This window comes from Harpia harpyja, chromosome 6, assembly GCF_026419915.1.
Source record: "Harpia harpyja isolate bHarHar1 chromosome 6, bHarHar1 primary haplotype, whole genome shotgun sequence".
NCBI classification, from domain to species: domain Eukaryota; kingdom Metazoa; phylum Chordata; class Aves; order Accipitriformes; family Accipitridae; genus Harpia; species Harpia harpyja.
In genome coordinates, this window is record NC_068945.1 from 28,491,782 (window position 1) to 28,519,313 (window position 27,532).

General features: G+C 50.9%; 2 protein-coding genes across 4 annotated transcripts in view; both read left to right on the plus strand.

Moving 5' to 3' along the window:
• Nucleotides 1–8,342, plus strand: part of CACNA1I (calcium voltage-gated channel subunit alpha1 I) — a 91,416-nt gene extending 83,074 nt beyond the window's left edge. For 2 of the 3 annotated variants that reach the window (XM_052790359.1, XM_052790361.1), the window contains 4 exons: nt 1,620–1,736; nt 2,118–2,286; nt 3,167–3,363; nt 5,300–8,342. In XM_052790359.1, coding sequence (XP_052646319.1) covers nt 1,620–1,736; nt 2,118–2,286; nt 3,167–3,363; nt 5,300–5,827 — 1,011 coding nt within the window. In that variant the 3' untranslated portion in view covers nt 5,828–8,342. The remainder of the gene's footprint in view (nt 1–1,619; nt 1,737–2,117; nt 2,287–3,166; nt 3,364–5,299) is intronic. The other variant, XM_052790360.1, reaches the window with a different exon arrangement.
• A 10,270-nt stretch (nt 8,343–18,612) lies between these two features.
• Nucleotides 18,613–27,532, plus strand: part of GRAP2 (GRB2 related adaptor protein 2) — a 114,428-nt gene continuing 105,508 nt past the window's right edge. Inside the window, exons 1-2 of the mRNA XM_052790687.1 lie at nt 18,613–18,701; nt 19,118–19,180. The gene's annotated coding sequence lies outside the window, so the exon portion shown is untranslated. The remainder of the gene's footprint in view (nt 18,702–19,117; nt 19,181–27,532) is intronic.

Here is a 27,532-nt window from a genome sequence, read left to right on the forward strand (position 1 = left end):
ATGTTTTTTGTGTAGATCCCAGGGTGGCCAGAATTTGCGAGCAAGCGGTTCAGTGAAGAACAGACTATTCTGGCTTTTGTTGAAACCCTTTTTTTATGGATGGAGAAGGTAGCGGCAGATGTTATCACATTTCACGCTCGTGTCTCTACAAGCACAGTTGTAAGGCTGTTCTGGTGTAACAAGCACTTAGGCGAGTAATGGATGAGTACGCACATTAAGTGGGACTGAATGAAGACTGTGTTTCTCTACACAAGTAGTTGCTGACTGATGGCTGTGTAGCATGCTTGTCTTAACTTCATTGTGGGCTCTCTGGTGCGTCCGCTCTCAGCAGCAGTTGTTGGTTTTGGGCTCTCTTCATGGTTGAATGGCACCATGTTCCTGTGTCAGAATAATATCCCAAATAAGGATGTCATTTGTGCCCTTTATTTAAATCCAGCTCTGGTTTTCCATCCCATTTATTCGAAGTGCGTTATTCCTCGGATGGAGACCTCTTCCAGTCTCTGGCATTGGCACAAGCCACTAAACTCCCAGCTCGAAGGAGTCATCTCTCCAAATGTTCCACCTGCTCTTATAGTAGAAAAGCTGTACCTGCCTCCTACAAACACAAACGCAGGGGAGGACAAAATAACCGGTCAGGAAGCAAACTGTCCTGACTGAGACAACCCAGAATATAGCTGTCAAGAGTCAGGTCGTGGGAACTGGTGGGACTCTAGAGACCACTGGTGGAAAGCCAAGCACAGGAGGGACAGAGCAGCTGCTTAGGCTACTAGAAAAAGGAGATGCTTTTCAGGCATTGTGGGAAAGAGATGTCAGGCAGAGGGGGAATTGAAAGCTTGGAGGAAAGAGGATGGGAGAGGGGCACATGTGCTATGAAACAGGTCAAAAGATGAAGCAAGGTCAGGCATGGGACTGGGGCGGAGCTGAGGCTCAAGGATGGGAAAGATGCAGTGGTTGGATGTGGTTTCAGAAAGCAAGAGAGTGCAAGTATGCGTGGGTGGGAGGGGTGAGTTTAGGGATGGAGAGCAGGATGGGAGATGGTGTTAGCTGAGGTCTTGGGTAGATTAGAGGTGAGGGGAGAGGGAAGACACAGGGAAGCTGGAGAGAAACAGAGTTTTAGTGACAAAGGTAAGAGAATATGAAAAGCATGATACCGGCATGGACTGCAAGAGGCATGACTATCCCTGGAATGAAAGCACCTTCACATTTAAGCAGGGCTGTCCGTGGTGCCTTCAGAGAGAGGGGTCCACTCCTCATCCCTCAGCAGAGCAGACTGCCTTGTCACCGGCCCGAGGGAGCCCCCTCCCCGCCTGGCTTTACTTGCAGGGCCTTGTGCCAGCCCTATCGCTGGGACAGATTCAGGACTCCTTCCTCCAATTCTGGCACTAGAGGAGCATGGACTGGCGGTGGGCTGCTTACAGATCGTATGTTCAACCTTCCTTAAAAAGTGGATTCTCCTGCCCAGCCCAGGTCTGGGTTAGGCAGTACCTGATGTATCCAAGGAATATAACCTAAAATTGATCTTGGGTCTACAGGCTCTCACTTATCCACCATAAACAGTGTGACTGCTTGAAAGGTGGGTGCCAGGCGTGACCTGTGACAGCTCCTTTCCCTTTTTGCAGGTCCAGCTAGCCGAAATGGAAGCATTATCCCTCAACTCAGACAAGTCCTCTTCCGTCCTTCTAGGAGATGAGTCAGACAATCACAGCACTTCTCAGCTGAGTCCTAAGGAGATCAAGGTTAGCCCCACGTGGTCGTGGGCATGTTGCACCATGTGCTGTATTTCTGCCCCTGCTCATTTGAAGTGTTCTGTATTCATCCAAGTGTCCCTGCTGAGGAATATAAATTCAGGTCACTTTTCAAGAGCTTCTCCATAGAGACATATCGGGGAGAAGGATTTGAGGAGAAAAAAAGGGATGTATGTTTTAGAAAGTTCTCTTCACTACTGTCAGTAACTTCCTCTGAATGAGCTTAAATTTAGGGGATTTGGGCTGGAAACCTGAGCATCTCTTAGCTAGCTTGAAGGTATCTTCAGAATCAGCCCTTCTTGAGCCTTTCCCAAGTCTGCTCTTTCATCTGCCATTACATTTCACAAGGCTTTGTCCTCATGTTTTTTCCAGCAGGATGGCCAGGACAGCCCTGACTCCAATGGGGTAGGTGATCTGGGGGAATGCCTGCTCCCAATATCCAGTGCGGATGGCTCTACAAACCCAGACAGTTACCTGTGTGAAATAGAGAAAACTCCTTTCAACTCGGTCCAGTCTTGGCTAAAGCATGAAAGCACCAAAGGTGAGCACGGCTTTCATCATTCTCCAGGTCTGCTGAAAGTGTGGGTTGGTTCGGCTCATCTGCCTTTTCCCTGCCTCCTCCCTGCCAGGAATGGAGTTAATGTGATGTGGGGTTACACTAACCAAGAATTAGCTTTCAGGTTGCTAGTCATCAGGAATGGGGTGAGGAGCAGTTTCTTCTTTTGCTGCTACATTTTATATCCTCCCTCAGACCTGCCTATGCGAAGTATCATGACAAAGCTGATTCCTGTTCACAGTAGTGCACCCATGCACAGTCAGAGAAGAGTGGGGACAGACTCCCCTGACGTGCCAGCTGGATGAACTGTACTCACTTGGCACGGTAAAACGTTGCTGCCCCCAAGACCAGGCTACAGTTACAGGTTCAGGGAATACGTAATACATGTCTGCCCTTGGTGGAAGTGCTCCAGTACTACTCTTGACCATGCTCTGGCTTCCTGTGGTCCCCTGGTTTCCCAAACCACCAGTTTGTTTATCTCCTTTCATCCCTTGCCTTGCAGGATCTGGGATGAAAGTCCTCTGGCAGTGATACATAGTTGAATTAAGGCCTCACAGCTCAACATTTTTCTGCAAGAGCAACTAGAGGAGAGGCAAGCTGGGCTGTTGCTTTATGGCTCTGAGCTGTGTTAGATCTTCCGGGTCTGGTGCAGGTTTTGGTCCTTGAGTAGAAAGTGGGACCCATGGTGTGAACACTAGACTGAGGCTTCTTGGCCAGGAGTGTGTTACTGAATATCCTCTGTACATTAGACTTGCAGGACCCTCTGTGTAACAGCAGCAAAGGCACCAAACCAAATTGGAGGACTCTTCAACTTTCTTTTTTTTTGTTTCTGTTCTCCTCCCCATTTCTTTTGGTGCTTTGTCAGTCCCTCCCAGCCCCTTCTCTCCAGGTGCATCTTGCCCTCTGTTACCTGTACCAGCAGAATTTTTCCACCCAGCCATCTCTGCCACCCAGACAGGGCCTGAGAAAGTCTCATGTCCACGCAACCTTCCTAAGATCTCTCTGCAAGGCTCATGGGCATCACTGAGATCGCCGAGTGTGAACTGTTCGCTTCTTCATCAGGTGAGGATCCCCGCTTCCCCCTGCTAGGAAAGCTTGATCACATCACATACAAACAAAGGGGGCTGAATGGGGAGGAGGGCAGAAGAAGGAGAGAGGCAGCTGTGGTCATGGGCTGGGTGACGCGGACCTAACCTGCTGCAGGAGCATGGTGCACTGCAGAGTGCGGGAGTGTTGGGGAGGAGAGAGGGTTGTATAGCAAAGGGGTGTTGTATAGCTCTCAGTCCTTGAAATCACATCTTCTTCTGCTTTGGATCAAAAAATAGTTTGGCAGCTGCAGCTAGCCCCACACGAAGACAAAATCGCACTGCCTTTTAGCTCACCCCGGGGTCCCCTGCACCGAGCGCGCTGCAGACGCCTGCCTGCACAGCAGCTGCAGTGTGAGCCAAGGAGGTGGCAGCCGCGCAGCCTCCTCGGCTCCTCTTCGTGCCGTGACTCCGGATCACGCACTTTCTTGGTTGGAACGGGCTTCTCCCCACCTACCTCCTCCGTAGCCCTTCGTGCCACATCCACGCACCGCATCCCTGAGTTTGCTGTTTTCCCCTGCCCACTTAGCTCTTACATCCCAGAAAGGTGCTGTCTCTTTCTGAAAAGGCAGCTATTTCTTACTAATGAAAGAGAAGAATAAAAGTGTTGAGGGAAGATCAAATGTCTCTGAAGAGCAGAGGAGGCAGAGATGAAAGTCCAATAGAGATCCCTCTTATTGTTCTTGGAAGATACTCCATGAACAATTCCTGTTTGAGAAGTACAGGGACACTCTATTCCAGACAAACTGAAAAATAAAAATAGAATCGTATGTCATCCAGTTCTATGTGACAGACACTGTTGGCGCAATACAAATGTGTATAAATTCACCAAGGATAAATTTAGCCTTGGGCTGAGACCACTGAGTTGTTGCGGTGTTGAAACTTCTGGTATAAGTTTAGACATGAAGAAAAAGAGCTCTGGAGCTGGCGTACCACTGGGGCAAAAGTACTGAACTGTTTTAAAGCTGAAATTGGTAAAGTTCTGATTATGTGATGCAGACTGTATGGAATAGCCGTGGTTCAGGAGACTGCTTCCAGTCCTATGTGCATCATTTCCAGTGCTGTGTCCCAGTGATGATCTCATAGTGCAGCCCAATTTCCTAGGAACAACTGAAATGCAGCTTAACTAACTGAGCCCTCATACAAGGAAATGAAGGCTGTTTCCCCTTCCTGCTGGAAGGGGACCCCACCTTTCTGCCCTAAATACCATCATTGTCACTAGTGCTCGTCAGAAGAGCCATGAGGCCTCTTTTCTCTCCCCAAATACTGCTGATTTTTTAATGAGAGGAGGTATATGTACAGAGCCTGAGGCCAGTGTACAGAAGTCCCCTGATTTCTGGCCAGCTGATGGTTTCGATGTGTCTGCAGCCTGTGTGACAGGTTTACAGGAAAGCCAAGAGTGAGGACCCACACAGATCCTCAGCTCTGCTGGCTCCTGGACCACCCGTGGTCAGGGACAGCCCAGCGGCGGGGACTGCAGAGCTCACAAGCCCAGTACCCCTTCCCTTTGGTGGAGCATTTCATATGGGAGGGGAAGATTCATTCTGGAGCAGAATGAAGTGAGAGCTCAAAATACTGAAACCTTTCTTCATTCTGGAGCAGAATGAAGTGAGAGCTCAAAATACTGAAACCTTTCCTCCTCCCCCAGAAGGGAATCCCCTGGGCAAGCTGCATGGCTGGTGCTTTGTAGCATTGCTCAGGTGGTTTAGAGCTGCCCTCCCCAGAGGAGGAGTGCGGGAAAGGAATTGGAGTTTTTCCCCCTTTTTTTGTAATTGTGGTTTATTTTCACACCCCAAAGTACTCAGAAAAAAAAAAAAAAAGAAAAAAGGCAAAGCGTGTTGCCCCCTGCCCATCTCTTCCCCCTGCGCCCATCTCCTTCCCGCGAACTGTGTTTCCCCACTCCTGCTCCCCAGGCCCCGGAGAGTGATACCTCGCTGGACAGCCGGAGCAGCAGCTCGGCGGGCAGCCTGCAGACCACACTGGAGGACAGCCTCAACCTCAGCGACTCTCCCCAGTGCACCCTGGACCTCCCGGTGGCTCTGTGCCCCGTGCCGGCTGCCGGCAGCCAAAGACCCCTGGCAGCCCCCCTCTCGCCCGCCTCCCGCCGCCGGAGCCTGCGGGGCCGGGGGCTCTTCAGCCTGCGAAGCATCTGTCGGCACCAGCGCAGCCACAGCAGCGGCGGGAGCACCAGCCCCGGCTGCACCCACCACGACTCCATGGACCCCTCGGACGAGGAGGGGGCCGGTAGCAGCCTACGGGGGGGGCGGCAACAACAGCGAGCCCTCGGAGACCCTCAGCAGCCTCTCGCTGACCTCCCTCTTCTCCCCCCCGCCGCCGGGGCTGACGCTGGTGAAGAAATGCAGCAGCACCAGCAGCCTCCACGCCAGCCCCTCGCCCCGCCGTCCCACCGCCCACCGTGCCAAGCCCTTCTACACCGTTGACCCCCGGGGCTTCCTCTCGATGCCTTCCTGGGTGACGGACTTCTGCAAGGACACCCCCTCACCCGGGGATGGAGAGGAGCCGGACGGCCCCGGCAGACGGGGGACGGGGGACCGCAGCTCCCCGCTCCCGTCCGAGCTGGAGCTGGGTGACGGAGTCAGCAAGAGGAACAGATGAGGGTCCCTGGGGCGCAGGGAGGGAGCGTTTGGCCGCCGGCATGGGGAGCACGTTTCACTAGCTTCTCCCCAGCAGCAATTCCAAAGGATTTGCAAGAAAAAGAACCAGGCAAACAAAAATTTATAAATATATATATATACATAAATATATATATATATAGAATAAATACTCTGGTACCGTACCTCAGAGGCGTGGGAGAGTGCAAGCAATACGGGAACGGTCCTGCCTGAGGGCAAGACCTGGACCATCACCGCAGAGACTATAGTGACAAGAAAAGGCCATGGGGCTGGGAGGGACGGGACCCTCCAGCCAGGTGACTGCCACGTGGCAGCTGTTTAGTTATATACATATACATATAGAGAGAGATCGATTTATTTATTTTTTTTACTGAGAGATTACCAATTTCGGAAAGTGCTAAGGAGGAGCAAGCAAAGGGGGGCTGAAGGAGGTGCTATGCCAAACGAGGAGGGTGGGGGAGAAGGGGAGGGAAGCAGGGGGAGCAGCAAGGGAAGAGCGTCTGGGGTTTGCCTTGCCTGTTTCTGGGAACTAACTTATTGTCCATGCTTCCATTTCAAACATTAAAAACTGTGGGCCAGATCTTCAGGTCGAGCGTAAATTGGCAAAACGCGATTGTGCGCTTCTGCTGGTGTAAAGCAGCAAAGCTCTGGCTTGAGGTGGATTCATGCTGATTTACAGCAGGTGAAAATCTGGCCCCGGCAGCAGAGAAAAGCAAACAGCCATGGAGCACAGGTAGCATTCTGAGGTGAAAAGCCTTGCTTTGAAGGGAATGTGTGAACACAGTGGGCATGCTCATGGGAGGAGGGGATGGAGGCTACATGGCATATTTTTGTTGTTGTTTTGTTGGGCTTGTCTTTCATTTTCCAAAGAAAGAAAACTGCTAAGGGAAAAAAAATTACAAGATATGTGGGGAAATTTGGAGTGGGAGTGGCAGGGTGGAAGGGGAGGAGGAGGTAAAAAGGGGAGAGGAAATGAACTTTTCCCCCTTTCATTTGCAGTGATTGTGATATTTTATTTTAGAAGCCCAAAGGTGCAAAAATCATCTCTAGAGAAACCTATCTGTTATTTTTGTATCTATAGCTATATATATTAAAGAAGACAAAAACTAGAATTTTAAAAAAGACAAATAAAAGCAAAGGGGGGCTTCAACAACACACAACGTAGTCAGTCCCCTGGCCGAGGGCTAACCCTCTTCCAAGTCCCACCGGGAAGACCCTACGAGAACATTCTCAGCGTGGTGGCGGCTCTGCCTCCTCTCCAGCATCACCTTCATCCTCCGGCATTTTCCTGATTTGCATCAACATAGCTGGGACCAGAGTCCTGCTCAGTGCCAACCGCGGACATGGAGAGCAGGGAATATTGGCACGTGTGTGTATGTGTGTGTGTGCACGCAAATGTAAGGATGTTTATGTGTGTTGTGTCCAGGATAACTGGCTCACCAGCTGGAGAGACGGGGGAGAGGGAGAGCTGCAGCTCTCCTTGCCAAAGGAGGGTGAGTGGGGAGGGCTGCGGTGTGGAGGGTGAGGGCAGACCGACTCCTTGAACCATGACCTGCCTCAGGATCCAGGATTTGATCCGGCAGACGTGACCCTCTCCCGGCAGGGTTGCAGCAAGGCCTCCTGCAGGCTGCATCCTTGCCTTTCCAGCAATATGACTGCACGTGTCTCCTTCCTGGCCAGCGCCAGCCTGGATCTCCTCCTGCAGCGACTCCAAGATTTCGTACCCTTCCTGGGTTTGCAGGTGGGTAGGAAAGCCAGCCACCTTGGGAGGGGGGCACAAAGAATTTCGGGTGTCACCTACCACCCCAGGGAAGCTCCACTAAGGTGTGTTAGAAAAGACAGAGTGAGAAGGGCAGCGGGGAGAGGATAGCAGCCCGACAGAGATGGGGAGTTTTGGGGGCTGGGGCACTGCTCAGAGAAGGAGCAGGGCTCCCTTGGGGATTCCTGTCCCATTTTTTCCATCAGCTCAAGAGGGCCCCTGCAGCCCCCCCAGAGCCTTCCCAGCTGGCATATGAAGCATTGCGAAGTGGGCAGTAAAAAGAGAGATGTTCTGGTTTTATTATGACCTGTCTGATTTTTAAGTAGCTGCTGCATCTTATGAACTGGGGCTGTGAAAAGCAAGAGCATCAAATGGGACCAACAGCCAGGAAAAGGATAATTACTGTGTTGACTTGATTTATTTGCTGGAAGGAGTGTTTGCTGTGTTGCAAGCATGCTGACTGCAGGGAGGTCAGACCTGTCAAAGACATGAAGGCCCAGGTCCTTGTCCTTGCAGAAAGGATGCTGATCCAGATTTATTAAAGCAATAATAAGGGTCTTTAAATGCTATTTTTGCACTGGTGGTTCTTTGGGTGAGTTGCCCCTGCCTGATCTCCCATGGGCAGAGAGGAGAGATGACACACATGGTTTCATGTCCTCGGGGAAGGAGGGCAGTCCGTCCCCAAATGGCTGAACAATGAACTTGGGCTGCACAAGGCTTAGCCTCAAACCCAGAGCTGCTTTGAAGCCAGAGGTAGGGCTTGCCAAAAAATCCCGAACAGTTAAAACCCATCCAAAGCCCAGGCAACTCAATGCACAGAGTGGTTCCTGTAAGGTGGTGGGACTCCGAGCTGTCCTGGCAGTTGCGTGGGCTGTGAAACGTTTCAGCTGAGCAATGGGAGAAAGGTCAGAGATCGGTGCAGTGCTAGAAGCTACCCCGATATTCGGTCACGATAGAAGTATGGCCTGCACTTGGGAGGAAAGAATGGTCAAAAGATGGTGGGAAAGAAGGTGGCGGTGACCTCACGAGGTGACTTACAGCCTCCAGGATGGATGCTCTCTCAGCTTATTCTTGGTTGTCCCTGGAAGTGACTTGCAAGGAAAAACTTTGTTACTCTTGTGGTTTGGGGTTCACGACAGTCCTTTTGCTCTGCACAATGCCTCCCCTTTGCCTCCCAGCGGGGTCATGCCACCGCTTCCACCTCTCTGCAAAAGGGCTTTCACCTTCCGCTTTATGACTCGAGCAAAAGGCTTCTGGCTTAGGAAAGAGGTTGCCATGGAAACAGAAGACTAGGTTATCTTTAGAGAATATTTTGTCTCTCTCTTTTTAATTATTTACTGTTTGAAGAAGAAGGAGGAAACATCCATCCTTCCTAAAGAAGAAGCAGAATATTATAAACCCAGCAAACGCCTTGTGTTTTTGCTGGGGATTTCTGCGGCAGGGCAGGTCGTGCGGTTTCTCCTGGCAAGAGCTGCCTTTCCCAGCTATGCCTGGCTGTTGGCACCAGGAAAAAACCTCTGTCATCACCCACCCACCTCCCAGACAACACCTGAGGGCAGCCCAGGATTTGCCCAGGCGTCTTTTCAGCCTCCCGTACTCCCCACTTCCCACGGGGGACTGTATCGCAGGCAGCTCCTGCCAAGAGGCTCTTTGCCATTGTCAGCCTGACATCGCTCTGTCTTGTCCCGCTGCCACGTTACCCTCATGCCCGGCTCTCCCCCGTGTCTGCCACCAAAAGCAGTCCCTCTCCCTGCTCGATGCTGAGCTCCTCCACGTGCTCGCATGCCGCTACCACGTCCTGCTCCAGCTGCTGCTCCGCCAAGCTGGGTGTATTTTGCTCTTTTCATCCTGGCTTGCCAGCTGGTTCCTCCACCTCTTTTCAACATTTTTATGAGTCTTTTTTTTCTAAGCCCTCCCTGTATTTTTCCCCCTCTCGCCACAGCCTCTGGGCCCGTCGGTGTGGTGTATTGCAGCTGCAGAGCAGAGCCCATCCCTGGTGCTTCCCATCTTCTCTTGCGCATGAAATCCTCAACAACTCCAACCTGCCTATGGAAAACGCATTGTATTTAGTATTTCTTCTGCGTCCAGAGACCCTGTCTCAGCACTGCTAAATGAAGGAAGTGTACCAACAGGCGTACTTCTTCTCGTGGCTTCTCCACCTTCACCTGTCTTCCTTACTACTACCAAAAGTTTCCCAGTGAAATTAGATATATGGGAGGTAATTGCCAGCGTGACCACTGTTTTCTTTCATGACAAGTTGGCAGTGTGGTGCATTTGGGGTTTTTTGGGGGGGTTTGTGAGGCCAGGTCCTGTGAAGGACTGAACACCACCAGCTTTCCATGAAATTAATATGAGTTGAACAGGTCTGGGGGGGTGGACTTGAAAGTGTCATTGAGCAGGAGAATGATTTTTCAGACAAAAGAAACATAAAGTAGAAAATGTAGATGCCTTCAAGGAATTTTCTACTTTTCCTTTTTGCTGAGAACGAAATGATTCCCACCAAAATAGCTCTCATGTCCAAAATGCTCCCACGGGGCATCACAGAGGTGTTGTGTCCTGGGTGGCCCCTGCTAACCGTCTCCTCGAGACACCAGGCCACTTGTCCACCCCACAGGGCCCTGAAGATGGGTCCCCAGGCAGTGAGGTGTCCGCAAGGTGCTGCGGGAGATGTGCCCTGCACACCCACCGTGCAACGAGAGCAAAAGGTGTCGTAGCAGCGGCTCAGGAGCAGAGATTTGATTTTTAGCCAATGTAACTAAAACCTCAAAGTTTATTATTGAAGACGTGGAGGTAAACGGCTTTGGTTTGCTTGTTCTCATCACGAGAATTTCACAGAGAAGAGAAAAATCAAACCCCGCTGATTTTCTGTCTAGCTGCGATACAAAACACACAGTGCACCTTGTAGGAAGTGCTTGGTGCTTTGCAAAGTCAGGCCCCTGGATGTATGCCACCCAGTTCAGTCTATCCGCATGTGATCTGGCTTTCCAAATATTCCCTTCCTTGGTCTTCATGAATACTTCATTTTATGAGATCTGCCTTACTTCTCAGTTTTTTCGATGTTATTTTTGTTCCTTGCTAGGGACTGGCTTCCAGTAGGAACTCAGTATCTCAGTATCCTTGAATCACCATTCATTTCTTCCATCTCATTTAGACATACATGTTTCTTCTCTAGCACTTTTTCCTCCTTCTGCTTATTTCTAAGCCCCCTGTTTATTTCTACTAAGATCCTGTCACACTTTGAGTGGGAGCTGGCAGTGTGATATTCAATATTTATGCCTCCCGGCCACTTCCAGAGCAGATGTGCTCAATTTACAAGTAAAGAGCTCTCACCCCCACCAAAACCAGCATCTCAGCCTCTGCTCTTGCTCTAACAGCAGTTGCAGTAATAAGGGCTCTGCCCTTTCCCTTATGCCGGGGATGGGATTGCACAGATGGACCTTATGGCCGGGTACGTCCTCGGCGTTGCTTTACGTGTCAGCAGAGCTGCTGAGCATATTTCACGCTCGTGACATTAAGTAGGAGCAGGGAGGACTCGGCACCTCACAAAGTTGCTCCCATTAGCAGTTGGGCTGTTGCCATGTAAGCCACAGCAGGCTCCAGCTCACGCTCCCCCTTTGCTGAGCAGCACTGTGGGCACAGAGGAATACAAATCTTTTTCCTTAGCAATTTTGTCTGTAGTCACCGAAGTCAGCGCATACGGCTGTCCCTTTGTCTCATGGTCCGTGGAGCAGAATGATGGAGCGGGAGAGGCACTGTTTTTCCAAGGATGTGTTCCTGGAGACCAGAGCACTTTAACCCCTCTGGTTAATGCTGTTTTGGTTATCTGTATTATTTCTGAAAACTTTGAAAAATACTGTAGCTTGGGGTTTTTTTTATTTCTGGTTGCTGGGGCAGGGTTGGTGCACACAGTGTACCGTGCAAAACAACAGCAGCTCCTCCTGCAGCTCTTCCCCTCCCTTTCCTCCAGCTTATTCATCCTGGATGAAATTTTTGCACTGTAAGTTACCTGTTTGTGCTGACCATGGTGCGGTGGGATTTGCTGCCTGACATTGCCCTGCTGCCACAACTTACTTTCTCTTCTTATCTTTCTTATGACTGCTGCTAAGGGAATAGCACTGTTCCTTCACAGAGCATCTCCAAAAAGGGGGCTGGCAACCACCCAGCACAACCAGGCGGGGCGGCCGCCCGTCCTTTGGTCAGAAACACCCATATGGGCTAAGTTGCTGCTTCAAAACAAACCATCAGCGATACCACAGGCCATGCAGATGGCAATCTGAAGAGACAATATTTTTCAGCGAAACATCTTTAATCCAAGCTTTTGCTCTTAAATTGCAAAGTGCCTTCTTAGGAGAGAGCTACCAGCCTACACACAAGGAGGAAAAGCGTCACGCAAGAACTGAAGGTACATGGTCCACATACAGGCAGGCATTTTTATTACCCTGCAAGTCCTTGGTACAAGCCTAGCTTTTGAGCTATCACATCTTTGGATATGAAGTACCAGGTGGGCTTTCCTCTAAAACTACCACTGCCACTTTTAGCAGCATCTAATCATCGCTGGGCTGATAACGATGAAAGCAGATGACCCCATTTCTCCTTTCAATTACAACTTCACAAACACAGTTAATTTATGTTCCCATTTATGCCTTTCTTCTCCCACCTCCTTATCTGAGCTGTATGAAGGGCTTCTTTCAAGATATGATCTACACACAGAATTACTACACACATTCTAGATAATAATGTATATTTCAAAGAAAGAGTCGAGTGCAATGTAAATGGGATGGTGTGGATAAAACATCTGCTTTTGTGTGTATATTCCCTCTACATACATACAACCACCACCCCCGTACACTTATATTTCTTGCCGCAGTCTTTAAAAATGACCTTCCATTGAATGTAGAGTTAATAACATGTGAGAGACTGTTAATCATCATTGGCCACTGATTAGTTTCTGCTGTTATAGTAAGCCCAGGCATAGGAAATAAATCAGGAGGGAAAAAAAAAAAAAAAAAGAAACCAACAACAAACAACATGGCATTGAATAAAAAAACCTGGAGAGACTATTCTAAAAATCCCTCGGTGTCTGCTCAATATTTATTCTTATGCTGCCATAGTCACTGCTGGGGTGTGTGTGTGTACGTGGGCGTAGGCATGTACCTGTTTCAGGGTGGCTGTGGTTTATAACCACATCTCCCACTGGTCTTTTTTTTTAAACTGTATATTAAAGCAATAAACAGCCCAAACTGCTGACACAGGACAGTGCTCACCAGTAGTCCCCACAGCACTGATACAGCACTTTCCATCACTGACCATCAAAAGCCGCAGAGGTCTCTGCTCGCGCCCAGGGCAGATAGCCCCTCTCCAGCCACGCGCTGTGGGCCTGGAGCAAGGGGCAACCTCAAAGTGTCGCAGCCTGACGAGCCAGGCACGGCTTGGTGGCAACCCACGCTAGTCACTACGGCGTGCCCACGGCTGCTGCTGGGGGGACCGGCGTCCGTGGGAAGGGGAAATAGGGGCTGGCGGGGACCTGCGGCAGACCGCACAGTCGGGCACGCAGGGACCTGGGGCGGCTGGAACCACCGTGTGTGTCCATGTCAAAACACATTGAAATAATCTCCCTTTTGGGCAAGGAGTTGCAGGCACCCACGCAAGGGAGGCCAGGGAAACGGCAGCTCACTCTGTGCTAGAAGCCACCGGTGTGAGGAGCTCTGGCCGGGGTGGGCAAGCGTGGCAGGCACCCCTGCACTGCTCGTGAATTCGGAAGGTTAGTTATCATCTACCTGAACGTTGCTCCTACATAGGTTTGCACGTGAAATGAAGACGGTGCTGGCAGCCAGAAGGAACCAGGAGCCCCTGCCCCCAGCCCCGACATCCTGGAGCCTGTTCGAAGTTTGACCCATAACTTGGGATTTTGCTTTCAATCCCAGGCACCTCTGACGTGGGCATGGCTGAACAGCCCAAAATCTCACAACAAAGCAAGGGTGCCCATGCAGCTGCTGAATCTGTGACTGGATCCTGCTCCAGAGTGATCTCTCCGGGCCTCATCCGTAGTCCTGTCCGGGGACCATGGCAGAGGCAGAGCCATCACCTCCATCCCAGCTAACTCCAATGCCCTTATGTACTGGGACCCACTGGCAGGCTGAGCCCTGGGGCTGGGGGTGCTGGCTCCATCCCAGCCTGACTGGTAAACAGCTTTTCCTTTTGTGCTTGGATGGACACAGCATTTTAATGTTTATTTGTGTCCAACCAGGCAAAAATACAGCCTAGGTAAGAAAGAGGTGAAAAGGCCTGAGGGGACTTTGCACAAACGATGGAGAAAGCTAGTTAAGGGTCTGGAGAAGGTGAAGATCTGACTCGTGGCTTGAGATGGGGATGATTCACCCCGAGGGACACCCGGAGGGTGCAGGTTTCTTCCCTCCAGCCTCACGCTTGCTGCCACTGTATTTTTCTGCTCTGTAAATACTGCAGGAATCAATGCAGCGGCTAATGTGGCACTTGTGACGTTTGAGGGAGGATTATCTCAGAAGGGAGTGTATAAATCCGCTTCACCAAAAGTCCAGAGGTGGAAAGCAGATGCCGACTTGCAGCCCCCCTGCCCACCCGGGGTTTTCTGGTGGCAGCCTCGGAGGGGCAGGACCCACGGATGCGGGAAGCTATGGGGCAGTTGCAGCACCCGACGGGTCCGAGCGTGTGGGTAGGGAGGGAAAGAGGCAGCCTGGCTGGTTGCGGTGTTTGCTTTGCACCAGTGATGATGATGCAGTGGTATCATTTTCACACTAAATGCTAATTTTCTGCTTTGCTGGCCTCAGAATCGCCTACATTCGTATCCTTCGTTGCGGCAATTAAAGGGCTGGATGCTCGAGCTGAGGCAGTTGCAATGAGCGTGATTTTAATCGGTGTGCACAGGAGAGAAGGAGGAATGTGATTGCTTTGCTGTTGCTGTGGGAACACGTGAGACCAAATCTGGGCCCATGAGGGGTAGGAGAGCCCCTGCCCTGGTACGTGTGTGCATCAGCTCCAGCCCAGCACTCGACTGGGGAGTGTAGGCTTGACACGTCTTCCACTTCTCCGTCTGGTCAGGAATTGCTGTACAACTTCAGCAAAACATTGAAACAAATCACCTGCTCCCCTGCCTGATGTTCCTACCCTGTGATACCACCCTCCAAGGTGCCGTGCACCGTGCAGAGCTCCCCAGCACGTTGCAGGACGGGCTGAGCATCACAGGGCTGTCCCCTCCGATGGGGAGGCAGGGCGGAGGGAGGGGGTCACACTGCGCACATCGCATTTCCAGGTGTGCCGGTTGGCAGAAGGAGACAATTACATCGGTCCCTGCTGCGAGACCATAGCCGAGGTTGCTCTGCACAGGCGGGCGGGAGAGTCCAGTTGTGAAAGTGCTAGGAAAGACATTAGCGTGTAAGTACTTAAGCATTTACACTGTTTGCCTAAATTATAAAGCTGGTGCTGCGGGATATGCTACAGATCCCCTCTGCCTCTCCAGCAGGCTTAAATGTCCCTCCAAAGGGGAACAGGGGCCATGTCACTTCAATCCTTGCTGCTTTGCTTTCCCTCGGTGCGGCTCGGTGCCCATGTTTGCGGGGAGGGGACCATCCTGCCGGGTCCCCGGCCGAGCCGTAACTCTCCTTGCTGCTGCCGCAGCACCGTGGGAGCCACAGCAGATGATGGGGCAAAAAACCCTGAGAGATGGAGTGGGCAGGGGGTCTGGGGCTCCCCCCACTTTCTGCCCCATGTCAAGGGATTTCTACGTGCAGGGGCATCTGCAGGAAAGGAACACCAAGGGGGAGAGCAAGCCCATACCAAAACTACAGGAGCCAGTGGGAGGAAAGTGGGGGGAACAATATTTCTGGGACAGAGACAAGCTTCCTAGGTCATCATTTCATCTCCTCCTTGAATTTAGCCCAATTCCTTCTTACATACACCTCGCCTCTTCTCATCCCTCTCTCTCCTGAGCTCATGTATTTGGCTCCATGGGGGACACAGGGGAGTGCATCAGTCACAAGCCCCTTTCATCTGACATGAGGACTGCTTGTGCAGGTCTCCTCACACACCTTGAGCAATTTGGGTCCCTCAGCGTGGGGACTCCTGTTTTTTAAGCCCCTTTCAAGTTCAGGAGTCACCACTGTGTTAATGCTCCTTGCCCAAGATGAATGCCTCTGCTCAGCCAGTTTCCCCAGTCACAGCCCCTGGCTCTCAGCATCACTTCTGCTACATCCTCTGCCGAGGGGACTGATGCATGTCCCCTTCAGGGACCGCCCCAGTCGCTTCAGGGTCCCATCCCTGTCCCAACCACAGGAAGGGCCCCGTGTCCCCTCGCAGCCCATCCAGCACCGCGGGTGCTAGAAGGCAGGAAGGAGTGTGGGAAAACGCACACTCCTTTTCCAACTACTCCCAGTAGGTCTGAGCATTCCCTGCAAATGTCCTGAGAAGGAAACCCTCTGTCCGTGCTGCCTCTGGGAAGTGGGAAGGAGAAGGAGGTGTTAGGTGGCCAATGCTGGCTGTGTGTGGTCCATGCCCAGGAACCAGGCTCGGGGGAGGCCAGCATCCAGGGTGATGGGCACAGGGTGAGGAGGCATTGCCGGGTGTCAGGCAGGGCTGAACTCAGCCCACGGGGCTGTGGACCACAGCGGGCTGTGGAGACAAACCCAAGCTTGCTTCCGCATAGGCACTCCGGGCAGTTATTTGTGAAGGGATGGAAGGAGAAGGCGTTAGCATGAGATCCCCAAGCGCATGTGGGACATGGGACCACACAGGTCTGTGCCAGGGTGGTTTCACTGCTCCCTGCGCCCTGGCTGGCATGAAATGAAAGTAGCCTGGGACAACTTCACCTGCTGCAGTTCTACCACTGATGGCCAAAGAGTCATGTCTCATATCTGTCTTACTCCTTGACTCTCTATTCCTCCACCTGAAGTCCTTGTCTGTCTCATTTCCCCATTTTTTGTGGCCCACCCACTTTTTGTGGCAGAGGTGGTAATTGCAGACAACACAAAAATCAGAGGGGCAGCTTGTTTTGTTTCCTTCACCAGTTCAGAGAAGATTTTGAATCTTCTCTCCAGACTAGCCACCATATCTCAATGCCTGTCCGGTTCCCACCAGTAAATTTTATCTCAGAGGCATTTGAACACTTTCCCTGTTTTCTGGGGGTTTTAGCAATGCCACTGCTCTGTAAATCAGGCAGGAGTCTGGGTAGCCTTGGCAGGCAGTAGGCAAACAGCCCACACGTACCTACAGCACAGCTCCTCACCGCACCTCCCCGGCACGCGTGGTCCGGGCAGGTCAGATTTGCTTTGTGTACACCGGTCGGCTATACAGTATGGTTATGGAAGAGCTGGCTTTGCCCAGGGTGGGCTACAAGACACATATGCACGCCTTTTCGACCTTCTGCTTCCCAGCCAGGGGCCAACCTGAAGGACAAGGTGGAGGATGCAGCGGTTGGAGAGGAGGTGGGTTCTTCCCTCCATTGAGCTCACAGCTCCTGCCCAGCAGGACCCTCTGCCAGGCCCCATCTGACCTCTCTAAAAAGCATCTTTTCTGTCTGAGCCAACCCTTGAGAAGGGAGGACAGACGCAGTGAGCACAAGTGAGCCAGAGGTGTGTACGTTCGTTATTTAAAAAAAAAAAAAAATTAATCTGTTTGTGACCAGCGGCATCTGAAGCAAGCTGTTATTTCTCTTTTCATCATGAACAGGTGGACTTCAGGGCTCAGGTATGTGGGCAGGGTGGGAGATGCTCGCAGGGTGGAGGGAAGGGGCCACGTTTGGACATCCCGAAGGTCCGTGTCAGCCAGGGCTCCCTGCTGCAGAGGGGAGGATGAGCGAGACCCTGGCCAGGGAGAACACAGGCTTGGACGTAGAGGCAGCGAATTCCCTCTCCCTCCTTCAGAAATGTGGGTGAGAAGGGAGCTTTCTCCCCCATGCTGGCTGAGCTTTGTGCTCAGCCTCTCTTCCTCACGCTGTGCGCTAATGACAGCGTGAGGAGGAGAGGAGCTGGAGATTGACAGCCACAAGGGATATCTGTTGCCGTTTAGGACAGAGCTTTCTCCATCTCTTCTTCTGTCTTTCCATTTGTTTTGCCATCTCCCTCTTTTTCCTTCCTCCATGCATTCTCTGGCCCCAAACCCTTCCCTCAAGCCCAGCCCTCCTCTCCCTTTTGTCCTAGTCCTCCTTGCCTTTTCTGTAAGCGAGGAATTAAATAAGCCTCTGCGGAGACAAACCCAGGCAGTAGCTTCTCCCTTTATTCCCTGGCTCAGATATCAACACAATTAAAGAAGAGGCACCCCACAAGGACACAGCATTTATTTTAACATCAAGTCCAGCATGCACCAGGTCGGAGTTTTGCAAGCATCCTTAGAGCTGTGTGCATGCTTGCAATGTGAGAGCTCGCCGTGAGGTCTCAAAGCCCCTACATACGCAGGTCCCTGCCACCTGAAGTGGCAATAACCACCCTCCAGGCACTGCCCCACACGTTGGACCAGGGAAGGTGGGCTCTGACCAGCACCAAGGGCTTCCCATCACTCAGATAAGGCCCACCTGGAAAGTTGGTAATAAAGAGGGTACCAGCCTCAGTGCATTTGCATTTAGCTGCTAATGAAGGAACCTGAAGGTAGTAGGAGCAATTAAAAAAAAAAAAAAAAAAAAAGGAAGGACACAGAGGAAGGGTTTCTTTGCTTTACAGAGCTTTCTTGGCTGGGCCTGTCCCTTGGTGCTGCTTCCTCGTATCTGTGCCGTCAGAGTAAATAAACCTCTTGTAAACGCTGACCTCAAGCTATGTATTAAATTCTTGTGCCAGCCAAACCTGTGCTCAGTCACTTGCAGCAGTATGTTGCTTCTCAGTGTGATGCTGCTGTACTGTTTTCACCGCAAGCATCAAATGGAAAGGCTGCGAGATGCTTTCCTTTGGGTCTCAATTCCAGGTATGCTCCAGCATCTGGCCAATTTTTTATTGCTCACTCTCACTCCTCATATTGCAAAAGTCGCAAAGTTTCCTATTACGTTTTATGCCATATTTCTACTTGAGAGCTGACTTAATCTTTGTATTTTCCTCTCCCTCTTAATCTCAGGATTAAGAAAAAGCTGTGCAAGTATGGCTTGAGCTTTTAGAAGTATTTTCTCCTTTTAAAAAAAAAAAAATTAACCTGCAATGAGCAATGCTTTTTATTTAGAACTGAATTCATTAATTTTAACTGAAGATGGGCATGTTGGGCATTAATACATGTATAATTATGCAAAACCACTGTTAAGTCTCTAATGAAAATTAGATTCTACCATTGAGGCTGTGTTTGGCGATAGTGTATATCTTCATTTGCACTGATTTTTTTTTTATTTCTAGCTGCATGACCTAGGATTACAGTTGCTATGGCGATAAGACAGTTAGTGAAGGAAGGAGTGAAAGGTAAGTTTGTACGTCTGCCTGTGTGGTGGGGGTGGCGGGGAGACTGGCAGTCTCCTTCCCTGGTGCTGCATCTGCCTTCTGCGATTGCTGGGACTGAAAAGCACTATTGCTCAGGCTATGGTATATTTGGAGTAGCTTGGGGACAGGCGTTCAAGCAGTGGTAGCAAGGTTGTTTGGTTTGTTTTTTTTTTTCCCCAGCAGCATGTGTGCGTGACCAGGCCATGGGATTGCTGTGCTGGGACTGGTTTTTTAGCGGGTTGGAGGGGACCGATCCCCTGCGCGCATCTCTGTGTCAATGGCCTTAGGTTTAGAGGTGGGGGTGCCTGGGCTAGCGGGGCCCAGAGTAAAACCTTCCAACTACTCTTACGTATTTGTTGACCTGCGTTTGTGATCCTGTGTGCCCTGGTCTTGGAGCTGGAGATGCTGAGCACGAGCGGCAGCTTCGCCTCCCCTGTACCCTGAGTTTTGTTACCAGCCTTTGCGCTGGGGTTTGCTTCGTGGTGCTTGCTGCAGGAGAGGCAGAATCCCCCCAAACCCTTCCAGCAGCCAATGCCACCTCCAGACCTGAGCAACTAGCTCAGGAGCGCAGGGCTTGTTTTGATAAGTAATTGATAGTGGAGGAAAGTCTGTCCTCGGTGCAGTTTGCTTTATTGACAAGGAACATACACAAAGTCCTGTTTCCCTGAACACAGCTGCCCAAAACTCCAAGCGTCTCTCCTAACCTGTGCTCTGCAGTCAAAGCTCTCCCTTAGCTTGCTTTGTGTTTTGTGGGAAGCGCTTCCCTGGCTTGCTGCCTACCTCTCCCGTCCTGCTGCCCCTGCCTTTCTCTGCACCCCTCCATCAAAACTGCCCTCGCCATTTGCTTTAAGCTCCTGGTGGAAACGCTTACCATGGAAACAGGCTGACCAGCCTTGGTGATTGCAAGACTGATTCAGGCAGATTTTTTTTTTGCAATTGCCTATTCCAGAATAGATGAACAGCTTCTTTCTCTCTTCCTGAAAGAACAGTGGGTGCTACCACCACCAGCTTAAAAATTTTTCACCTGATCCTCCCAGCAGCAATGCTTTTGTAACTCTGTGGAGCTCTGGGTCATGTTCTTCTCTCAGGTGCATTGTGAATTAACATATTGAGGGCTGGTGAGTAAGTCTCAGGCTTTCTCCAGTTCGTCTCAGTAGCCTTGAATATCTCCTTGGACTTGTTAAATTTTTTATTAGGTATAGATTTTCCACCAGAGGTCTTATTACTGTGATTATCAAAAGACAAAAGTGTTTTAAAAGACTCTCTCCTCTCCTGCCCTGCCACAATTTGTGTTTTCCCCCAAATGAACTCTTTGCCTGCTTGCAGCTTATCAACAGTGCAACCGCTTTAATGCAAGCAGACAGTGTTCTCCCACTCACTTGGACAGGGGTAAGGGAAATGAGCTGGCTGACAGGGACAATCCTGTGCTTGTACTGCTGTCTCCCCTTGAGGAAAACTCTTCCAAGCCACTGAGCCTCTGAGAGGGGGTCCTTTTCATGCTCAGCCACCCTCCCACCCACAACCATCAGTATCCGTCAGCAGCTGCACAAAATGCCTGTGCTCACAGAGGACTCCACAGCTGGGGGAGAAGGTGGAAAAACCTGATGGGCAGTGCCCAGTGGTGACCAGAGAGCAGGGGCAGTTGCTTGTCAGTCCTAAGGTAAGGGTGGGAGCTTGAAGGAGCTGTATTTCAGCCTGTCGGATAGTTGTTGCCACTCTCTTATGGGAGAGAAGATATCCTTGGGGCTAAGGCTTTTCTAGCTCCAAAGTTGGGGAGCACCAAAATAACAGAGCAGTCACTTCACCTGCTCCTCCAGCAGGACTCTGCCTCCCTTCCAAACCCCAAATATCCTGGCAGGCGCTGAGGGCAGAACAAACCTGCAGCCTGCTCCCACTGCCCACATAGGACTGCTCAACAAAGTAAACTTTCCCGCGTCTTCTCCAACCTCAGCAGAGCAGGCTGCCCAGCTTTCCCCTTGAGGACTGTTTCAAAGTGTTGGCAAATGTAACCTGGAGATCCAGAACACGCTTCTGTGTGCAAACCTGAAAAAGCGAGAAAGAATAAAGAGCTGTACAAGGGGACATGAAGAGGAGGAGTGGAACAAACCCTCTTACGTTTTTGTTTCCCGTTCCTGAGGTGGGGAAAGCAGCGAGGTCCTTCAGTCTGTCATCTCAGTGGAGGTAGGGGATGGAGATCCATGCAGCAGCAAAGATGCAAGGGTTATTGATGTGTTAGAAACCACAAAAGTGCCTGAGAATGGTCACATAGGAATCAGGGCTTTCCCCCCGAAAAAAGCGGCGGGATCAATAGCCCAACTGAAGTGCATCTACACCAATGCACGCAGCATGGGCAACAAAAAAGAAGGAGCTGGAAGCCATTGTACACCAGAAAACTATGATATAGGTGCAATCACAGAAACATGGTGGGATGACTCGCACAACTGGAGTGCTGCAATGGATGGCTATAAACTCTTCAGAAGGGATAGGCAAGGAAGGAGAGGTGATGGAGTAGCCCTGTATGTTAGGGAGTGTTTTGACTGTCTAGAGCTTAATGATGGTGATGATAGGGTTGGGTGTTTATGGGTAAGAACCAAGGGGAAGGCCAACAAGGCAGATATCGTGGTGAGACTCTGTTATAGACCACCCAACCAGGATGAAGAGGCAGATGAAATATTCTATAAGCAGCTGGGAGAAGTCTCACAATCGCTAGCCCTTCTTCTCGTGGGGGACTTCAACTTGCCACATGTCTGCTGGAAGTACAATACAGTGGAAAGGAAACAGTCTAGAAGGTTCCTGGAGTGTGTGGAAGATAACTTCCAGACACAGCTGGTGAGTGAGCCAACTGGGGAAGGTCCACACTGGTCCTGTTGTTTGTGAACAGAGAAGGACTTGTGGGTGATGTGGTGGTTGGAGGCCGTCTTGGGCATAGTGATCATGAAATGATAGCGTTTTCAGTTCTTGGAGAAGTAAGGACGGGGGTCAGCAGAGCTGCCACCTTGGACTTTGGAGGGCAGACTTTGGCCTGTTCAGGAGCCTGGTTGACAGAGTCCCTTGGGAGGCAGTTCTGAAGGGCAGAGGAGTCCAGGAAGGCTGGATGTTCTTCAAGAAGGAAATCTCAAAGGTGCAAGAGCAGACTGTCCCCATGTGCTGAAAGATGAGCTGGTGGGGAAGTAGACCGGCCTGGCTGAACAGACAGCTTTGGCTGGAACTCAGGAAAAAAAGGAGAGTTTATGACCTTTGGAAGAAGGGGCAGGCAACTCAGGAGGACTACATGGATGTCGTGAGGGTATGCAGGGAGAAAATTAGAAGGGCCAAAGCCCAACTAGAACTTAATCTGGCTACTGCTGTAAAAGACAATTAAAAAATCTTTGTTTCTATAAAGATGTTACCAACAAAAGGAGGGCTAAGGAGAATCTCCAACCTTTAGTGGATGCAGGGGGAAGCATAGTGACAAAGCTGAGGAGAAGGCTGAGGTACTTAATGCCTTCTTTGCCTCAGTCTTTAATAGTAAGACCAGTTGTTCCTCGGGTACCCAGCCCCCTGAGCTGGAAGACAGAGAGCAGAATGAAGCCCCCATAATCCAAGGGGAAATGGTTAGTGACCTGCCGCACCACTTAGACACACACAGGTCTATGGGGACGGATGGGGTCCATGCAAGGGTACTGAGGGAGCTGGCAGAAGTGCTCACCAAGATACTTTGAATCATTTATCAGCAGTCCTGGCTAACTGGGGAGGTCCCAGTTGAGTGGAGGTTAGCAAATGTGACGGCCATCTACAGGAAGGGCTGGAAGGAGGATCCAGGGAACTACAGATCTGTCAGTCTGACCTCGGTGCCAGGCAAGGTTATGGAGCAGATCATCTTGAGTGCCATCACACAGCACGAAGCTGGTGAAGGGTCTAGAGCACAAGTCTTATGAGGAGTGGCTGAAGGAACTGGAGTTGCTTAGCCTGGAGAAAAGGAGACTGAGGGGAGACCTTGTCGCTGTCTACGACTACCTGAAAGGAGGTTGTAGTGAGGTGGTCATTGGTCTCTTCTCCCAAGCAGCAAGCAATAGGACAAGAGGAAATGGCCTCAAGTTGTGCCAGGGGATATTTAGATTGGATATTAGGAAAAATTTCTTCACTGAAGGGTTATCAAGCATTGGAAACGGCTGCCCAGGGAAGCAGTAGAGTCACCATCCCTGGAGACATTTAAAAGATGTGTATATGTGGTGCTTAGGGACATGGTTTAGTGGTGGACTTGGCAGTGTTAGGTTAACAGTTGGACTTGATGATCTTAAGGGTCTTTTCCAACCTAAATGATTCTATGATCTCATCTATGAGCTGAGGCTTGCCAAGCTGTGGTCCCTCTTGCAGCCAATGCCTGGGGTGAAGGTGAATGCAAAGTAAAGGCAGATTTATTGCGTGAACCCTGGGGAGTTGGGTTAATGCAGCAGGTTGCCTGGTAGTAGTGAAGTGTCAGATGGTAGCAACCCTTAGAGGGGAGGCATTAAGCCTCTCGGGCTTAGTTATGCTGCGGGTCCAGCCCAGGTCAGCAGCATACTGAGTCATGAACACCAGGCTGAGATTTGGGAGGGGTCTTTCTAACAGTTTCGGGCTTCAGTTTGGATCTGCCAGCGCCAGGTCAGAGAAATCAATACAGCATTGAGCAGTGTCTTCATCAACCTTTGACTTCTCTGATCTCTTCCCTTAGCCTTCTGCAGGTCAGCACCGAGGTGGGTGAGATGTGTGTGTGTCCATACAAACTTGCGGTGCCTCTGCCAGCCGGGTATAAACAGAGGGCTGGAAGCAGCCTGGGTGGCTGTCAGACTGGCCTCTTCTCTGGAAGAAAACCTGCTGCAAAAAAAAAAACCCAGATAATTTCATGATTCCCCCCCCTCCCCTTCTGTAAATATTCATCATAAACAGTTAAAAGGGAGCAGCTGCAGACGATGAATCCTGGCTTGTCATTGTCCTTCATCAGGAGGACAGCCCAGTCAGCACTCAAATATCCTTCCCCTCTCTCCGGCCTCCTGCTGCCTCCGTGAGCTGCATCCTCATGCTGCTAGGGGTTCATAAAGAGCATATAGACAGGGATGCAGCAAACATATGCTGCGCCTGTGACCGTAATCTCAGATGAGCTAGTCAGGTGCTTAAGGACCGAAGCTACTACCAGGTTAGGAGCAGTTGGACAGATGCAAGGTGGCCGTGTGGAGGGATTGCCATCACAGGTTTGGTCTCTCGGAGGGAGGAGTGGGCAATGGGGTCAGAAGGGGTCACAGCCTGACTTTTACATCTTCAGACATTGATGCAGCAGCGTGGCTCCATCGCAGCCCTTGTGTCCTGTCCACAAGAGTGCCATCAAATACAGGCAAGTCATCTTGAGGAGCAACAGGTAGCCAGGGGCTCTGTGGATGGAGCCATGAGGGTCTTGTGTGCTTGGCAGGAAAATCAGAGAGGTGGCAAATTCTCCTCGTTGCAGGACAGAAGGAAACTGTGGTGTGTGGGAGGGATGCATTTGGCTGATGAGTTGCCCACCTGCTTTGGGATCCAAGGTAATTGCGGTGTTTATAGGCAGGTTATCAGCCACAGAGCACAGCAAATAGGCGGCAACTTGGGAGATGGGGGTGTTTTGGCATTTTTGTTTTGTTTTTCTCAAGAGCCATGAGATGTTGTGATGTCCCTTTACATCGTTTGCCTGTGCTCCCAGGCTGCCCTGGGTCCACAGGTCTCCTCCCAGACTCAGCTCCGGGCTAGCAGGAATGTGCCGTGTCCTCGCCCTCGTGGGATGGCGGGGAGGATGGGCTTTGGTTGAGAGCTGCAGCGGGTCCTCAGCGAGGACGGGCAGACATTGCCGCATTGTATCGCGGTGTCGCAGCGCGGTTGTTCTCTCCTGTGTCTCACGCCGGCTGCGGTGGGAGGACTCCCTCCTGCACGGGAGGGATGGAGGGCTGGTGGGTGGCTGCAGCAGGGACGTGGCTCTCTGAGGGGAGCAGAGCCAGTGGCCAGTTCCCATGCCCTGGCTGGCGGTCTGCTGCTCTTCTGCAGTTTGTCTCTTGGCAGCTGAAATCAAACCCCAAATGGCCTGGCAGTTTTAAAACCTAGGGTATAGCTTGCCCGCCTAAATCTTTGCCTTTGCCTAAGAAGCCATGACTTCTCTGAGCTTGCTGCCGAGAGCGCTGGATGAGGCTGCTCTGATCACTACAAGGGCTCCCTCCTTCCAACCTGTGGCAAAGGAATAAGCACCTATTCTCCTAAGCTCCATTTTTCCCGCTAAGGTTTTCTTCTCATGTGCAATAGGGTGAAGAAGGGCATGTGTTTTCTGTTCGGTTCTTCTCTTCGGTTGGGGGTAAAGTTTTTTTTTGGCTGGAGGTCTGGTGCCTGGGATTTCATCTGCGGGGGCCGGGCTCCTGCTGTGACTGAGTGCCAGTGACCTGTAATGGACAGCTCTGAAAAGCCTCACTGAGGGACAGAGGCCTTTTAGACTCCAGGATTTATTGTGAGGGTCATTTTTATACATAGCTACTGCGGATGTGGCATTAGAGATGTCTCATGGATCTTTAAGGCTGTCCTGTTGCTTATGACTTGTGTACGTGCCTTTGCATTTCTATTCCTTCTTAGCCAGCAGGAAAGAAGCAGCTGAAACACCCCAACCTGTTGATCTTTATACTTCATCTGTTTTCTTTGGCATCTGGAGAGTGGGGAAGATGAAAGGGATGCAGGAGGGGACAGATGGAAAATGAGGACTGTAGTCAGCTTCTTGGTCCTCTTGAAATAGCACTTTACCAACCGGGGGGACCACTGTGGCTCTCTTGTGTTTCGTTAATCTGTTTGTGATCTGAAGCACGTGGATCTCTAAATGCTGCTTTGTTTTTAAAAATTGGAGTAAAGTTAAATCCACGTGGAAGATGAGGAGCCTTTCTTGTCCCCTAAATCGAGAGAGAGAGCTCACGACTCTTTGACAGCCTATCCAGTAATGTACCCTGCAGCCCTTATACTCATTGCTAGTAGAAGTGTTCAACATCCTGAAACACCCGCTGAAAGCAAATAATTTGTGTTTACAGGTTGATGGGTGTTGGGAGAATTTGATATCTCTTTTCCTATATACTCTTAAGGGTCCTTTTTTCTTTTGTCTTTGGCTCTTGTGTCTCAGGGTGAACTCTAGCAGTGGGCCATAGGTGTGCTTTTTCAAAGGTGGGAAAGAAACAGCACTTCAGCTCTCCCTATATCAGCCTCTTTGGGATGCCTAAAATACAGCACCTTATTCAAAGGACACCTGATTAAATTAAAAGATGGAAAGATTGGAACTAAGCTCCAGATGATTGCTAAGTGAAAGCATGCTGTAAAACTAACTCCCTGCCCCAGAACAGTACTGAAAGCAGGATCTCTGCAAGATTCATTTGGGCTGGGCTTGTGAGAGGTGACTGAGAAAATCCAGAGGTTTCAGAATAAATAATAATATTTACTGATAGTATGCTAAACCCTATGCTTCAGTTCCTCAGCCGATTTCTATTCATTAAGAGCATGATAAGACTAACACAGAAGATCAGTGCTTCTGCATCATTGACCTTCCCTGTAGCATCTGGTAGTGGCCACAGGGAGACCAAACTGTAAAGGGCTTGGTCTGGGATGGCAGCCCTACGCTTTGCCAGGGAGCTGCACGTCTCCTTCCCTCGCTCCCTCCTTGCTTGTGGCTGCCAGCGATGTTTACAGGAAGATTAAGTGAACCGGAGGGTTGGCTGATCCATGGCATGACTTACGGCTGCCCATTCCAGACGGACGCACGGCTGGCAGAGTAAACAGGGGCTGTCGTGTCGTAACTGGGACCTCCCGTCGGCTCGTTTGTACGTCTCCCCTCCTGGGGCAGGTCAGGGTGCCCAGGGAGGGGGGAACCCATTTCGGAGGTGATGGTGCTCCCCATACTGGCTCTGAGCAGCCCCCCGGGAACCAGAAGCAGCTCCCATGCTGGGGCACCAGGGGCGTTTCTGAGACAAGCTCGACCCCACCAGCTCAAAAAGCAAACTAAACAGCCCATGCTTTGGGACGGCAATAATTCAGGAGGCAAGGCTGAAATAACTAAATACAAACGGCTCTGTTAGGTGGGTCCTGACAGGCGGCTGTAAGCATCTCACACCAGTGAGGACAGCGCGAGGTGGGGGAGCAGGGAGGGAAGGGAGATTGAGGGTGGCAGAGCAGATATAACCCGGAGTAATGACGTGGGGCTGAGCGGGGGAAACGGAGCCTGCGGATCAGCAGGGGATTACTGCTTTATTAGCCGCTGGATTAGTGTCCCAGGGCCAGAGACTGCAGAATAGACTGTATTGAATTATTCCTTATCAGCTGGTGCTGACTGAC